This window comes from Gavia stellata, chromosome 12 (genome assembly GCF_030936135.1).
Source record: "Gavia stellata isolate bGavSte3 chromosome 12, bGavSte3.hap2, whole genome shotgun sequence".
Classification (NCBI taxonomy): Eukaryota; Metazoa; Chordata; class Aves; order Gaviiformes; family Gaviidae; genus Gavia; species Gavia stellata.
The window spans coordinates 19,474,245-19,491,654 of NC_082605.1; the positions used below are offsets into that span (position 1 = coordinate 19,474,245).

General features: G+C 39.6%; 1 protein-coding gene across 3 annotated transcripts; it reads right to left on the reverse strand.

Annotated features, from left to right (window-relative positions):
* Window positions 1-777: 777 nt before the first annotated feature.
* On the reverse strand, window positions 778-16,436 carry UBA3 (ubiquitin like modifier activating enzyme 3). Of its 3 annotated transcripts, XM_059823575.1 has the most exons (18): window positions 16,417-16,436; window positions 16,239-16,280; window positions 13,178-13,298; window positions 12,104-12,184; window positions 9,024-9,106; window positions 8,384-8,464; window positions 7,710-7,753; window positions 7,350-7,414; window positions 6,375-6,530; window positions 6,151-6,253; window positions 5,551-5,664; window positions 4,018-4,071; window positions 3,514-3,550; window positions 3,353-3,434; window positions 2,335-2,435; window positions 2,166-2,229; window positions 2,006-2,060; window positions 778-1,547 (listed from the first exon to the last, which is right to left on the reverse strand). In XM_059823575.1, the coding sequence occupies exons 1-18, from the start codon at window positions 16,434-16,436 to the stop codon at window positions 1,459-1,461; spliced, it is 1,392 nt and encodes a 463-aa protein (XP_059679558.1). In that variant the 3' UTR covers window positions 778-1,458. The 3 variants fall into 3 exon arrangements, with proteins under 3 accessions (XP_059679558.1, XP_059679559.1, XP_059679560.1); XM_059823576.1 differs by lacking the exon at window positions 16,239-16,280; XM_059823577.1 differs by lacking the exons at window positions 12,104-12,184; window positions 16,239-16,280.
* Window positions 16,437-17,410: the final 974 nt, after the last annotated feature.

Consider the following 17,410-nt stretch of genomic DNA (forward strand, 5'->3'; position numbering starts at 1 on the left):
CCGCGCTGCCCGGCCCCGCGCGGAGGCGGCGGCACCGGGCCACAAGCACAGAGGCGGGCGGGGAGCGACCCGCCCTCAGAGCCCGCTCCCCGGCGGCGGGGCCGGCGGCCTCGGGCTCGGCTCTGCGCGGATGGGAGGGCGGGCCCGCGCCTGCGCACCGCCGGGCTCCACGTCGCAAACAAGGCCGCGCGCAGCCGCCCTCCGGCCCCCCCATACGTCACGGGAGGCGGAGCTACGCCTTCCGCCTCGGCACCTGTCATGGCGGAGGGGCTGAACCCGCCTCCACGTCCGCCTCGGTACCCGTCATGGCGGAGGGCGGCCCTGTTGTGACAACTCCTCCACATGAGGTGCTACAAAGACAACGTTAGTTCCCGCTTCTTAATGCTTCCTTCAGCTGCTTAAGGCAAATAACGAACCAAGTACACACTTCTCTAAACCTCAGTGCCTCAACTCGCTGCTTTAAGTCCCACAGCTTACGTGGGGCCTTTTAATACTCCAAAACATGCGGCTGTTAAAAATTAACTGGTTAAAAATTACAGTAAAGTGCCCCCCCCTTTACTACTGAGTTCCAGTGCAAGGCTGGAAGGTGGAAAGTTTAAACACAGTTCATAGTTTAAAGGATGTAAAGTTAAACCACAGGTGACACACATGAAGTAAACCAGAGAATTCACGCTGCGGTACCCAGCTCTCTGACTAAAGCGGCCAAATGATGCCCTAGATTTTTTAATCGAGGTTATAAACACTCTTGAACGTCCACTGATAAGCCACAAGCTAAGGTGTCTTTATGATTTTTTATTAATAAATACCTTAACAGCACCAATGATACTTGAACATAATCCTGCACACAGCGGCTGCTTGGGGACTGCGAGTAGACACATCCCTATTTTCATGTACAGTTCATCATTTTGTCCTGTCGTGTTTGCTTGTAAACAAAGTAATCTCTTCCATACTTAACACCTTTCATAAAATTGATCAAATCGATATCAAATAAGAGGAAAACGCTCATTTTAATGTACTGTCCTCTTTCGGTTTTCAGGTGACTCATCAAGAGTATAGGAGTGCTACAATTTAAAACCAGATCACTGTGGTTCCTTTTAAAGGGTCTTCTCTTTGCATCTACATGTGCACACGTGTTGAAAACAAGACTTTTGGCCACCTTAGAATTTCCAGGTGTCTGAAAGTATATGAGCATTAACATTTTGACAACAAAAACTGGAAAAAAGTGTATTCCTATACATCAGAGTTCTGTACAATAAGCATTTATACAAATATAATCCACCAAATATTGGCTTCTACGTACAATTCTGAAATATGGTGATTCGTTTGTATTGCCTAACCTTCAACAATGCTAGTACTAACATGAACATTTCAGGTTGCTTTAACACCCACAGAGTACATTTGTTTTACAAGGTGGGTACAGATTTCTCTCGCTGTATATGCAGTTTACTTATGAATAAATTAAGTGGTAAAGTGAAGCTTGAACAGCATAGTCTGTGGTGTAGTAACATCAGCAACTGCAAGTTCCTGGCCATCCACAAGCCCCAATTCTGAAACAGAAAGAAAAATTTAAGTACAGCAAACCCATGCAGTTTGACTTTTTTTAAATTAAAAAAAGTTATGAATGCAATTCCCACAAACCATAAATACGATGAAATAAAGCTGCAAACAGCTCACTAGCTAAACTAATACTCATCTAATTCAACCAGGAAACTAACAGACCCTGTCAAGAAATGTATAAAACCCTACGGAAGTATGTTTAATTTACATCAGTTATGAGCTTGCTCTGTTGCAATGTTTTTGTCTGCATCTGCCCACAATTCACATTTAAGCAATTCAAAGCTCATCCTCAAGCAACCTGAGAAAGGTGTATTCTATGTAAAAGGATAATGAAGCACATTCTACTGCATAGTGCAAAATAAAGCCAAATGTGCCATAGAGAGGGATGAAACTGACTGACTGTGTAGAGAAGTGTCTTGAAAATCTACATGTGACAACTGCGCGATACCTTTTAGTGTCTTGGAAAGATTTGGCCTTGTTCGTTCTTCAATTGAAGCTACTGTCTGCAAAAAAAAGAAAAAAGAAAGACCAAACATTTCCTTCAAATTCAGGAAAGTAAATTTAAATATATTAAGATTATTAAAGACGATTATGTATGTTCAGATTACCTGTAAATAAAGTGTTTTATTTCCCCCATACATAGTTGCTGTGATTGCAGGAGATTTCATTTGCCTATATATAAAACATTTTTAAAAAAAACAGACAATCAGGTAAAAACACTTTTTGAAACGCTAAACTACCAAAAATTATCACATGTCAGAATAGTTGCACACTTACAATGAAGCATTATTTGTCAAGTAATCCAAGATCTCCTGTAATTTAGCTGATGGGGAAATCTCTATGTTTTGGGGAAGTTGGCTGCAGGCTGGACAGTTCTCCTACAACAAAGTAGCACAAGAATGCACATTATGTTAAATATGATTTTTAAAATGCTGCTAATAAATCTCAAAACTATTTGTGTGTTTGATTTCTTTTTAGAAGTTTTAGCTCTAGAAATATTGATCCTGTTGCAAATATTAATGACAAAACCCAGCTCCTTGTGAAGTCTGTCACTGTTCGACTGGCTCCCAACATCAACTAAGTATTTATGAACTACAAATTTCATCTGACACAAAATTTAATACTACAAACTTTCAAATCAGTTGTTGTCATAACCTTTTTTTGAGAAGATTTGCTTATGAGTCTTAAGATTGTGTATCTTATTTTACAAACCACGTTTCCTGTATTACAGGGGAAATCTTCAGGATTCACTTTCAGAAAAGTCAAGTACTGTTTTCCTGTGCAGGCAGCATAGCAGAAACAGTTCCGATACCAATGTTGCACCAGCAAACACCACAGAAATAGCTGTCTGAAGAACCTCCCCATACCAGAGGCTACTTTTCCAAATATTAAGAAACTTTGGCTAAACAGGCAACAATTAAATATGCCATTACATATACTATGCAATAGTTTTTGATGGGTAGAAGAGAAGATTTCATTACCAGGACATGAAATGAAACGTCCCTTGGTCTGGAGGTAAACAGTCCTACTCTACATGGACAGACCGCCACTGTCATCACTATTAGACCCCAAAACCACAGAAGTTTAAAAAAAAAAAATTACTACCTGCTAAAAACAATACTCTGGAGATGTAGCAGACTAGTAACATGGTAGGTTCTGCTTTTAAAACTTCCTAATATTATTATTCAGTGCTAAGGGCCAAAAGATTCAATATTGGCTTTCAGAAATACACACAAACTGCATAAATTCAATAAAAATCAAGGAAACAACCCTGCAAGCCTTTAATGGCACTAACCTTTCTTTCAGCTTCAAATGTGTATGTGTATAATCCATCCACATCATTAAACACCAAGTAGTTGTTAAGAGGAACGTATGCACTATAATGACAAATATGTTAGTGTTAATACATGTCATTACGTTGGAAATCATGTATGTTATTAACAAGAAATTAAATACCTTGTGGCTATTTTAAAAACTTCAGTGGCACAAACAGCTGGAATGAGAAAAAAAAAAAAAAAACAATTTCTTCACCTTCTAGCTCTATCCCAGAACATGCAGACAGTAGTGCACAAAGTTGTACCAAAGAAGTGATAAAAACCCCCATCAAGTATAACAATTTGTAAAGAGAAAAATAAACATCTGAAGGTAGCTGGTAGTTCTATGCATTAACACCATAGATTCGACACTAATCTGAGACTATGTTAAGCTTATATACAGTGTTTTCCAATTATTTTTTTCCCCAGTCTCAAATGCTTTTGCTCACTCCCACAGTCATACATGAACTTAAAATTTATACAGTCACACACAGTTTCTCCATGGAAAACAGAAACGAGACAGTAAGAATAAATCAGACCCATTTAAAAATTACTATTATCCTCCCTGACTTCTCTATTCCAAACTGTTACCTTCCAAAACTCTGAAGTCTATAAAGCAGAAGCAAAACGAGTTCTTTTAGCATACCTGCAATTACTGCATTTGTAGAAGCTACTGCTGGAATAATTCGTTTAACCACCCCTGTAAAAAGAAAACATAGAGCTTTGTCTTTTCCAAGAAACTATACTGAGAGACAACTTTTAGCCAGAATGATTAAAGAAGGGTGTACCCAAAGGTACTTTTAACTATCCAGGTATTTCTATAACAATAAGGTATAACGGCATGCTGCTCAAGTACTTTGGCATTTTTTCATTTTAGGAATGAAACAAGCATGTTGAGAAAAAGAAGGTATCGCACAAAGAGAACTAGTGAACAAATTCTAAAAACAAGTATTCTGTATTTAGCACTGAAAATTAATTTAGAACTCAGTTCTGTTCCTGTTTAACTGGAGAAATGCATAAAAGAAAGATATTTGCTTTTGGTATTACTTCTGCAAGAACAGGCTTGCCAAACTGTATTGGCATCTTCATCCAACTCTTCTTACTGAGCCCATCCAGTCAAACAGCATAGCACATACACCGATATAAAGCAAGATCTCCTATGCATACAAGTTTGTACATCAGGAACAAGGAGGTTCACTCTTTTTTCAGGCCTGCCAAAAAGACAGCAAATTCCTAAGTAGCCTGAAGTTCCTCTGGCTTCTCATTATTGACTTGTATCCCTTCATACCTGAAGAAAACATGCATAAAAATTTTATCTTTGCCCTCTTTCCGCTATGTACTTTAAAATGAAGCCATCTTCAAATGCTGAAAAGTGTGCAGCCATTTGCACGTACATAATTATATTTAATAACTGGAGTTCACATTTATCTGCACCAAAAAAAAATACTACTAGAGAAGCCAGTATAAACTGCTGCAAAGAAAAATACTATCTGCAATACACTAGGTGGAATCTGAGGAAGACACACATGGAATCGGTTCACCCTTTTTTTGACAGAAAAGCACACACCGAGGTTCAAGTGTGGCACTTCAAGCCCAGCATTTCAAATGCATTCTAGGTACTGTAAGTCAACAAATAGAAGTTACCATAAATTCTGGAGATTCTGTACAAGATTCTCCAATTCTTTTCTATATGGCTAGTGTTTAAAATGCTGATTAAATGAGTGGCAGCATTCTGCACTTGCAGGTGAACAGAGGCATACACAGCAGTAAAGGACAGATGCCATAGTCTTAACCAGCCTAAACTGGCATAAAGTGCTGTTGTTGCTAAAAGAGGCAATCACGTTCTTTCGTTCCTACTCTTTGACCCAGCAAAAGTGGTCACAGTGTAATGTAAACTGTGGAGCTGCTCCAGGTTAAAAATAAAATGGCAAAAAGAATGTTCCGTTTTGTCCCAGATAAGTTCCTCTGATTCATCATGAATGCCTGAACATCTGATTCATCATAAAAATATTTGTGCTGGCACAGGAAACAAGCTGCTTGTTTCTGTTTTAACATGTTAAGAGAGAAGAGAACTATTTCTTTCTCAGCAGAGCTGCCAGCTTCATCATAACAAATACAAAGAATGCCAATCCAACCTGATTGCAAACGCCACAAACGTAGTGCAACGCCATACCCTTACCTTGGGTGAGTCTGTATGTAACACCTTTAATATTAAATTGTGACGCTCGTTCTAAAGACTTCTGGTAAATCCACTGTATATGTTCAGGGTCATCTCCATCCAATGCAACACCTTCTACAGCAAAGTTAAGATAAGTTACAGTTATAAGAGTTCTTCAGAAATACAGCGTTCTTTTCATCTAAAAAAGGTCCCTTCTATTTTAATTTGGGTTAAAACTAATATCCCATTAAGCTATTAAAACGTGACACTTTAAATAATCAAAATATAATTTCTACAAACATCGTAAGTTCTAACACATTCTATATACAAACTATCTTAACTTCACAGATTTATAGAGCTGTTACAGGTTACATTTTGAGTCAGGAAAGACATTGTGCAGTATGAGAGAGAAACACATGAGCAAATACGGAACTGGAGAGCTAGTCCGAGAAGCAAAAATCCATCACCAGCTCAGAGGAGGCTTAGATTCAATATGACAATGAGCCACATAAGGTTAAAAGGTAGGATTGTTTTATTAAAAGTAACCGTGTACAGCTAACTCAAAACCAATTAGTTAAAAGGAGAAATGTCAGTTTAGCACCAGTGCAATATACTAATTACCTCCAAAAGGTTGCTCCTTTGGCCACTGCAATATTCTGACATACTCAATACAATGCTCTGGCAGTCTGGGCATAGATGCAATAGTACACATGGGAAAATTGACCTGGTGTGGGCAAGGAAAGAAAACCAGAAGAAAGCATGTAATACATTATGTATAGTACTACAAAAAGAAACAAGCAAATCAGAGGAATACAAAAAAAGGAAATATCACTGGTTGCAATTACCTGTGGTGGATAAAGCTCAAGCGTGCATTCAACACATGCTGTCATACCAGGAATAATCACACGAACATTTCCTTTAAAACCTTCTGTCCCTCCATCTATTAAAGGTATGATGGAACTTGGATCCAGTACACCATCTTCATAATGTAAAAATGACATCTAACAAATAAAGGTGGGGGTTTTTTTTGGGTTTTGTTTGTTGTGGTTTTTTTAAACAAGTTGCAAGAAGAAAAAAAATCCTAAAAATTTTATTCTTAATGGTACACCACAAGATCGAATGCTTAATATACAGTTTATTTTAAGGGTACATAGTGTATAAAACACTACTTATTTGTCAGTGCACAGGACTTCATCTACCACCTCCTCCTCCTCCCCTTGCCCCCCTGATAAATGCTATTATTTCCTTATAGTATACCAGAAAAAATAGTTGGTTGGTTTGAAGGATTTGGGGTTTTGGTTCTTGCTTTGTTGTTTTTGGAGGTTTTTTAAATACTGGTAAATACTCAAGATTACTATTTTATAAACAAATTCACAATGATAAAACTACCTAGTTCAATGACCAGCCTTCTACTACTTTGTAGCAGCAGGGTTCCAAAAGATGACACTCACAAGCTGCAGCACAGTCAGTACTGTTTGGCTAATGAAAAACAAGGTTCACAATGGGAGCATCCCAAGAGGCTGTGGAACTTCCCTTCTTACAATTTTCAAAAGCTGACTGACAAGGCCACAAACAACGTAATCTAACTTTGAAATTACCCCTGCAGGGCACTGCACAAATGTTGGCTAAGACTCCTCAAGAAAAAGTCGATAAGAGAGCATGCATTTTATCCTGTTCACAAAAAGAAAAAAGAAAACAGAAATAGATACAGAAAGCTGTGAGTTTCAACAGACCTTATTTCATTTGAATGACACATTCTCCACAAATCTCTGCAATTTTAGTTATCTATACTCAAGCTTTAAAAAGATTGAAGACTTTACCAGCATGCCATTTATCCATCTTCTTGCAATTATAGAGTCCAGCCCACAAACAATAATATGAAACTCTAGGGGGAAAAAAACATTATTTAAAGTCTATACTAATGCATACTTCTTACGACAAGCGAAGTATTCTGTCCGTAACAGTCCAGAGGAACTGACTGTAGTTTAACTATCTCCCCTAGATTACCTATATGACAGATGCATTTAAGTTATATCTATTTGTTACTTCTACTTCCAGTATACTGTAAAAGACTAAAATAAATAGGAATCTAACTACCAGGAAAAGCAGCGAGCAGCAACAACTGCAATGTTCCCCTAAAGAACCAGTGGGTGTTAGGCAGGCAAACAAATACCACTTACGTCGATAGAAGCTTTCATCCATGTCTTGAATCTTTTTAAAATATCTGAATGTAAGCCCAGTAAAGGAATATATTTATAAAGTAGTTAAGTTTACTGTTTTCTATTTGCTAACCTAAAGCCAAAACATTATCTAATTTATTACTATAATTTTGTATCACCCTTTTTTAAAAAACTGATTGAAAGATTCAAAATTCCCACAGCTGAAGCTGTAAGCATGTAACAAAACAAGTAAGCGACACAATGTCGACAGGAAAAAGTTCAGCAGGCTTTCTTTAGGAAGCTCAAAACATCTGCTCTCACAAAGTCCTGTATTAGTAAGTGCTGCTCTATGTTTTTTAAACAAACGTCTCCTATCAGTATGTACTCAAAACACTCTGGTGAATAAACCTGTAATTCTAATATCTCAGTGAAAATTGGAATAATACATTTGAATAAAAAGACTCAGTGGAAACATACAAAATAATTTCTTAAAGCTTAGCCTTCTTTCCCCATGCATATTTCCTGTTTACTAATGTCACTGAGAAAGAATTCTCAATCACCGGCTGAATGAATCTGTTCTTTATTGTATAAAAAAGAGAGGATGGCAGCAAAATACTTTAGATAGTCTTACCACCTACAGAGTTTTCTAGGTTTTTTGAAGCCTTCAGGGCTACTACTTCTCTATAAAAGGATACGCTACGACAGCACAATTGGGAATGCGGCTGTTTAGGAATTCTGCTGCAACTTCTGCTTTTGGTCGCCCAACATCCTTCGGTCTGGCAAAAAACCCAAGCAATTTCAAATGTATTATTTTAGTAGATCCAATCTCTCCACTCTATGCATTGCAATACCGAATTAAGTGACTAATTTTTACTGTAGGACAATTTATTGATATGGATAATATTAAGGCATCCCTGTAAAGCATCAGATATGAGAGCCCCAGAGCTATCTAAGTATGTCCATGTAACTGTAGTTATCAGCACACAAAAAAAATTCAACAATTTTTCATTTTGCTTGGAAGAAAACGGTAAGAGACAAATTAGTATCTCAATCTATGTGCCTTATTCTTTGGTGTCACCTTTTCCATTAGTCATTAACTGTTTTTGAGTGGTAAGAGATGCAAGTTAATTTTCTTCACGCTCAAACTATGACACCACAGATCTCAAAACAAGGAGGAATCACATGCAACATTTAGTTAATTATGAGGGCTACTGTGATACAAAAGTTCAGTAATCATTAATGACATCTTGTTCAACCAAAATAATGGTCATATTCACATATTTTGTTTAGGTACGTTTAAAAAAACAAAAGTCGAATCGTGAAAATGTCACTTACCGAAACAGAAACTGTCGGTTAAGATTAGAAACATCTATAGTATCCATGTCAATAACATGGATCTGTCTAAAGCCGGACAGTGCCTGTGAAAAGAGATAGTCAACTTCATTTAATAGGAAATTAAATGCTTACCATGCTTCAGAATTCATTCCACATGCCAAAAAAGCAACCTTTGAAGGAACAAACGCATTTGCTCTTCATTCCCTGTGCACACATATATATATATAATCGTTCTTTGTTAACGGAACGTTCTTTGTTGGGTTGCTAATGCTGATATTTAGACAGATGGAGTTAGTAACATTTCAATGGTCAAAGACAATGTTCTACTGAACACAATATTGCTTTAGCCTACCTAATCATAACACAGGGAAGTCAACGGTAGGCTGATCTATAAGGAGAATTTGCAGTATTCCCTCACAACTGGAGTAAATCAAAAGCATTCATTGGGGAAAAAATGCAGAATTTGAAGAAATACCATAAGCACTTTCTTGCTTGGCAGGAATAGAAAAACAAAGTTTAATCCCTCTAAATTTTTAAGCTTTTGAACATTCACCATTTTCACAGTTGGCATAAAAGAGTGTGGCATGTCCACCCTCAAATCACAGTTCAAAATAAGCCAGCATCCCTCACTGCATTCCGTGCTGGAACAGAACACAAACACAAAAAGTCACCTCGCTATTAAGAACATACCCAACCTCTGACAGCATTTCTGCCTGACCTCTGTCTACATGCAGGCCATCACTAGATTTGGCAAATAACTTTAAAGAAAAATTTTCTTAAAACTGTATTGCGGGTCTGATCTGATAAAGTAATAACATCTACCATGTGGAAAGAAACAGTGTGAATTGTCATTAAAGGGAAATAAATGCTGTAAAATACTGGGTTTAGACAAAGGAAGTGTGTTGTGATGTTCCGAAGTGACTCCAAAAAACTTTGAATCCTGTCCCCTATGTTTTTTCCTTTAAGACTCAATCTTGTTATATATAGACTTTCAAACTTTTCATTTTACATTTTTTGAATAAACAGAGCTATCCCATGCATATTAAGTATTGAAAGTGTTGTATCAGGAAACCAATTAAACAAATTAACAACAGGACTAAAGTCTTTCAGAATGGAAATTAATTTCTGTAACAAAAGCAGCAAGGATTTCTGTATGTCATATTGGACACCCTTGGTGCTGAACAATCATTTTGTTTCATTGATAGATGTCTGGCCTTTGTTCAGTATTATCACAGCAGACTGGGACATCACAAACCTACAGACTGGTGCCTTTATCAAATTTATATTCATCGCCCCAAAGACCTGAATACATGTGAGCAGAATCTAGATCTACTTACGAGCTTATCTTTCTGAAAATTATGAATATAAATCATGATAACTTTAAAACATATTCAGAGAAATGGGAACTGAGTGCATATAGCAGACTTATGAAGTCCCTTATCCCATACAAATCCTCCCTCTCAACGAGCTATCAGCAGATTGAATTTGTTATGTCCCAATAAACCCATAAAACAGTAGCTCTGGGCAGAGGTTAAATTCACCAGCACTAAATTCCCAAAGAAAGAAAACTGCCTTGAAGTTGTCGTAGTCTCTTCAAGTAAAATCCTGCTTAAGCATTGCAGTAACAAACCAGCAACCAGAACAAGAGTACACACAAGTGCTGGAAATGTAAAACCCCCTAGTTAATGGATCTGGAATGCCTGGCTTTAAATAAGGTTATTGATTTATCAAGCGTCTCAAGCTTGGAGGTAACCTGCAGAAATTCTGAAATGGAAGTACATAAATTCTATAGTAAAGCACACTAACGCATAAGTATTGGTATAAATTAAGGAAAAAAGTTATTTTATAGTAAGTTATTATACCAATCCACACATTTTCAATGGAATCCATAAGGACAGAAATTCTTATTATTAAATAGAAGCACGGAAAAGTACAGCATTAGGTCTAAACTACCAAACTCAAACAGGATGGTAACAGTGATACACTATGATAAATGTGAGTGTCTGTGAGAATAAAAACCACGTTAATAAGATAATTAAATTCATACATATTTATTGGGTAGATGTCTGACAGCACATGGTCCCGTGACTGCATTTTAAACACTTAAAAATTGCTTTTCAGAACACATAGTGAGAGAACCCCTTACAAACTAACACCGTATCAAGAAAACTACAGAATACCTCCTGGTAATCTGTACACCAGGGAAGTACTGTCATATTTTTTCCCTGTTCTTATACCATGACCTATTCCTCCTTAGCCATTTCCATACAGGATAGCACATGCTGGTCTGACTCAATAAAGCTGCCATTACATGGGCTGAATTCAGCAATACAGATGCAACTCTGAGGGAGTGTTCAGGCTCTGCAGACAACCTCCAATTTACCAGTCTTAAGGAACTGGAAAACCTGAGAGCCACTACTCGGGAAGGCCAAATGGATTCCACAGACATGAAGCTCACTGCAGACACAGTAAGTCTGGCTCTACTAATTTCACTAAGACAGAACATAAATAATTCCAGCAATTCCAACCTCACTTTGAATTAATCCAAAGATATAAAATAAACCGAAATTAAATTCAACTTTGACTGTTAATACTAAACTTTATACTAGCTACTTATGGCAGTTTAAAATATCGCTTTTCATCTGAAAAGATACATTTCAGCCACTGTATTCCAAACAACACTTCCTTGTATCGTTATGAGCATGGTTTGTTCTTAGTTTACTTCATTTCCCTAGATCTGGTACTTAGGGAAAATAACCAACGTTAGACCACATCTAAGGCTGCAGGTGAACTTCTGCCTACACTTCATAAACAGCACCGTGCTGTCCCTCATGACAAGCTCAGAGATAGCTAAACAAGTAACATGCAACATATTAGACTATCTCCTTTCAAGCTTATTAACAAAGTGCATTCTTCAAGTTCATTGTCTGTATCATTTTGTATTTTATACAATTTGATTAGAACTTAGAAATTTAGTAGCTATAGACAATCAAAAATGCTAAATTAGCAAAGCAGAAAAGACAATCTCCTCAAGGAAAAAGAAGATTCTAAGCAGCAAAGGGTGAAAACTGAGTAATTACCAGGTTTTTCAGGAGTTCGCATCCTAATCCTCCTGCTCCAATAACTAGTACTTTACATGTGCTTAACAAAAACTCAAGAGCCTGCAGAAAATATAAAACAAAAAATTAATACACTAAATAGGAAAAAGTATAATTTGTCCTTTGCTTCATAATCCTTAAAAATGCATAATTGTAAATTTTCAGAGCCTAATAAGCTTCACATAAACCCACTTAGATCAATACAACAGTTTGTGCTTGCAGGAGTAATTACATACCGGACTTTAATCAGTTGTTGAGTTCATGCAGTTCCTATATCCCAACTTACAGAAAAGCAAGACCTTTGTTGATACCAGTATTCTCTTTATATTAATTTTGACCATGAAATAAGCAAGGTCCACCTTTATTAGTCTTTGTTTTAAGGAGACAATGTTTTCCTCCTCCAAAAATTTTACTGATACATATAATACAAAATAAATCTAACCAGACAGAAAACATTGCTGGCCAAAAAGAATTTGATTTGTTAACTATATAATTGCTTTCTGTGAACTGTTCTACTAGACCCCAGCCTCAAACTAGAAAATAATGGAACAGTACATTAAAAAAGGTAACAGTAAAATACATTCAACTGTAAGCTCTGAAACAAAATGTACCAAAAAAGGAAAACAGAAGAAATAACTGAAAGTCTAAATTTTGCTTTTCCCTACTAAACACCTTTCCCAGTTCTCTAAGTACTCATATTAACCTTAATTCCTTCTTTAAGTACAAGAAATTACTTACTGTATCTAATTACTTAAAAATGGAGAGACAAATGCTGCTATTTTTCATGTGGAACTCAAAGATCATCATTCATATGTTGTTACACACTGACATATATGATGACAGCAAGCTTGTAGTTGACAGTGTACCATTTAGAAACACAAGCTTATAAAAAGAATACAGTACGTTCTTCTAGCAACATAATGTTCAATTGATTAAAATACAAGCTTATCATGCAGTTTTAGTATTCATACACTGCTGGGGGTCAATTAATGAAACTGCTTACATTAGTTTGCAACACACGCTACAAATTTTTTATTTAAAGTAAGTGTTTCTCACTTGAGTGCCTGGCTCGAAATCAGGATGTGTGAATGGTCCAGATCGCTCGAGGAACTTCTTTACATGGTTCCAGCGACCTTCCCAGTCTCCAGTGTCCCCACACCCACCATCAACAGCCATTCTGCACAGAACACAGTAAATTCAGCTGCAAAATCATAGAGAAAAAGCCACACCTCTAAAATATTTCTTTCTTTATATATCTTAAAAATACCTAAACTACTGACCAGTCATACAAATGCATTTGCATATTCTTTATGCATGTAAGTTATGTGCATGAACATTTGCACAAGTGGGTTTTATTTGTGGAACTAGAAAGCAGTAATACAAATATGCATAGAGGGGAAAAAACCCAGGCATTTCAATAAATCCCATTGACTTAGCTGTTACTAGTAAAAGTTGACCTGAAGTGAAAAAAGGGTCTAGTCTTTTTGCTTTTATTTTCCTCATATTTAAAGAGGACACAGAAAAAGAGGTTGTCCCTTTAGATTTTAAGGGTGTTGTTTTTTTAATCAGAGTCAAGTCTTGGGTTCTTTTTTTGACAGATTTTTTAAGTTCATAAATCATATTTAGAATTATCAGTATGTAACTGCAATTGTGAGGCACTGAATAAGTAACAGTAGCATGCCCCAATATTGTCTCCTCTGAATCTTCATAGGAGTTTATTTTAAAGAGTGTTAAAAAATACAACTCTGGAATGCTCTTCACCCTCAACTGGTACTATGTAATTTAGAATACCTCCATTTTTCAGTCATCTCCTGAGACTGTCAGTGGTAGCAATCTGACTTGAAAAAAGGAATGTTTGCAGTTATCTTCTTTTAAATTTTTGGGACAGAATTTTACATCAAATACTCCAGTACCCTTTTTTCCCCTTCTGCGGGTCACTTTTAGTAGTACGTAACTACAAAGTTAAACTCTCAAGAGACTTACTCGAATAGTTCAAAATCAGCTTACTGAAGCAATTTTCTAACGTAAGATCATTGCCTACACAGCACCGCCTTTCCTTAACACAGTGCACTTCCCTTTTTACACAGGAGCTCCACTCAATATATATGAACGATTATGTTCTACGTTAATACAAAACTAAGCCTCTAATAAAAGACCTTTGCCAATCCTGAGTATGAAAGGTTGTGTCATCACTGATAAGGAGTGTTATTTGCTTCCTCCTATGAAGTAACACGAAGAAAGCTTGTATCAATAACTGCTGTGGCGTAATGTTTCGAATTTATTATTACTTCCTGGTGACTCATCTCAAAATAAAAGGAAAATGTAGGGAAAACATCTAGACAGCGAATACCTTTATCCACACAGAATTCAGAAGGTGGACAACACAGTATGTCCATAGTAATTTTATCTTATAGGCAATTATTTTGCAAAAGATTTGCAATAACAGGGAAAAACTTCAATAAAGCACAGGAATAAATACATCATAATTTGCCTATATTTTGATTGCAGACTGAACTTATGCCTGGTTAACTGTTGACTTTAGGTAAGTTAACTTAGTGTATTGGCAGTTAAATAAGATCTAAAAAAATTATTTGCATTCATAAGGGTCTTCCGATCTCTGACTTGCACTTTAGTAGCTCCCCCAGCTTTCACAATAATGTGAAAATACACATATTTCACATAATGTGAAATACTGTGAATAAGTACAACACTCCCACCGCTGAACCCTGGGCTCATCTGTTGTATACCAGTTTTCAGAATGTGCATTAAGCACTGACTTAAGCAAATAAAATGGGTCAATATACATCACAGTAATTGCTTCTATGGGTTGTATTATAATTTTTAACTTTTCTGGAAACAAGTGCAGAAGCTATGCTTGGTGACATTAAGAACAACTTTTTTTATTCTTTTATATAGTCCATCTAAACAGCCATTAAGCAGCAGTACTCCTTTTCTGTTTAGATGTGTATTCTCCTTTATAAGGGATAAAATGGTACGATCTAGTTTCACTTTTGCAGTTATACTATAGGTTGGTTTTTACAGGGTTGGACATTGTGGTGATCTGAAAGACATCAATAAGTCAAACTGTGATTTTATGTTTAATTTCAGAGACGGCTTTTTTAAGCGTTTATTTTTGTGTTGTTACAGCATTACCAGGTATATGTATTTGAGTTTAACAAAATCCTTACTTCACCAAATTAATTTTAAATCTTGTTTATAATATCAGAGCACCACAGTCTTTATGTTGCTTTAGGCCCAGACTTTTTCCTGCCGCCATCACATCTCCAGAGCTCCATGCTTTTGAGGGACTTGGCATGCACCCCCCAGTCCAACATGCCCAAGGATTTTTGTGACCCTCACCCCAACACACATACATGCACTGCCTGTGAGTCCATCGCTCAGGCAGGCAAGTCTGCTCTGTGGTATTTGGGAAGAGGGCCACAAGCAGATGAAAGGGAATAGTTAGGGGATGGAAGCAGATGAGGTTAAAGATTGCTGAGCATTAGTTTTCAAGGCCATTAAGACAGCTGCATAGAATTTAGGGTTTTAACAAGCAGAAACAATTGTTCTGTAGCCTGATTTTTTAATTTTCAGCCAAAATTTAGTCACCTGCTTCTAGCCTAGAGGCCCTCCCCAGGTCCCTGACCGGCAACGCAGCTTCTTCCAATCCTGTCACAAAGCTCTCCAGCACACCAGCCTTTACTCATGCCAAGCTCCAAGCCCGCAACTCCCATCCCCACTCCGGGTGAGCCCCTTGGTCCTCTCCCCAGGAGATTCCTCTTCCCCAGTCCTTGCTGTTCCAAGCGCCCTTTCGCGTTCCCCCTCTCACACTGACCCACCTAACACCTTTCCTCCGGCTCCCTCCTCCCGCCCCAGCCCTGGACTGCGCCATCCCCACCCCTCTCCGCCCGCCGGGCCCCGGGCCGCTCACGCATGGTCGCCCCTACCAGCGCCTCTCCAGCGGGCCCCGCAGCCTTGAGCTAACCCGCAGCCTCCTCCCAGCCCACACCTCTCCTGCGGGGCTGCGGCTCGCCCTGACCTATCAGCCGCCCCTCAGCAAGCGCTGCCTGCCCCTGCCCCGGGCCGGGAGCCCGCTCGCCCGCAGCCCCGCACTAACCCATCCGCCAGCAGCTCCTCTAGCCTCCTTCTTTTCTTCTCCCTAAAAGAGAGAGAATAAAAGAAGGGTCAGTATCGCGCTACAGAGACCGGGGAGGAGGGAGAGGGGACCCCGGGGCCCACCCGTCCCCGGGAAGCGGGGGAAGGGGCGGCCGAGCACACACATACAGGGCACTTACGGTTCCTCACCATCCGCCATATTTCCCTCTGCTTCCCACAATGCCCCGCGGCGCCTCTATGGGCGGTGCTTTGCCAGAGCGCCGCCACGGTTGCAGGCCTATAGAGATGGGGCGGGGGGGATAGAGCGCCGGCCAGGCGAGCCGCCCGGGGCGCTAATCTCCATGGCAACGAGGCGGGACACCCGCTCCCCCCAAGCCCCGAAGCAGAGGGCGGGGAGCCACAGCCACACCGGCGCCGCCAGTCTCCCCGCCCGGGCCGCGCTGCGGGGGAGAGCCCGGGCTGGAGCGCCCTCATGGAGTCCCAAGCGGAGTGCCGGGGCTTGGCGGCGCGGAGCAGCCCCGGCCCGCGGAGGGGACTTGTGCCGCCTCCCTCCCTCGCCCCGAAGCGCCTGGCCCCGGGCAGCCGAGGGCTCTCCCTGCGCCCACCACCTCCCTGATGCTTCCCGGGAGCCTCGGACGGCATCCTCAGGGACAAAGCGTGTGGTGATCGGGGCGCTTTAAAGCCTACGGGATGAGTAGAGACGAAACGTGGTGGGATTAGCCTCAGGCCGGTCGCTGCCCGCCAGCCGGCTGGCTCCTCCACCTGAGCTGTGTTTTTTGTCTTAGCAGCACTCCCCGGGCAGAGGCCGGCCTGGCCGTGCCCGCGGGCAGTCCTGGGACCACACTAAACCAGCTTCTACACGCAGGAGCCTTCGCTTCAAAACTAACACAAGGGACGGCGTCTAAACGCAGAGCGGGAAGCAGAAGAGCAGGGGTTACGAGGGTTGCACTTCAGGCCTCACACTCCTAAACTTTAGGGCTCTAAATCCTTCACAGACCGACCTGTGAGAAGCAGCTGCCAACCTCCGGTGTTGCGGTCACGCTTGGCTTATTGCTAGCCTCCATTTTGAGGACTTCGTTGCCCGGCATGGCGGTGCAGCAGGCCCGGGGCGTTGTGCGATGCACGCACGGACAGTGTGTGCTCGAGCTGCAGGGGATGAAGCGTGAAAGCCCT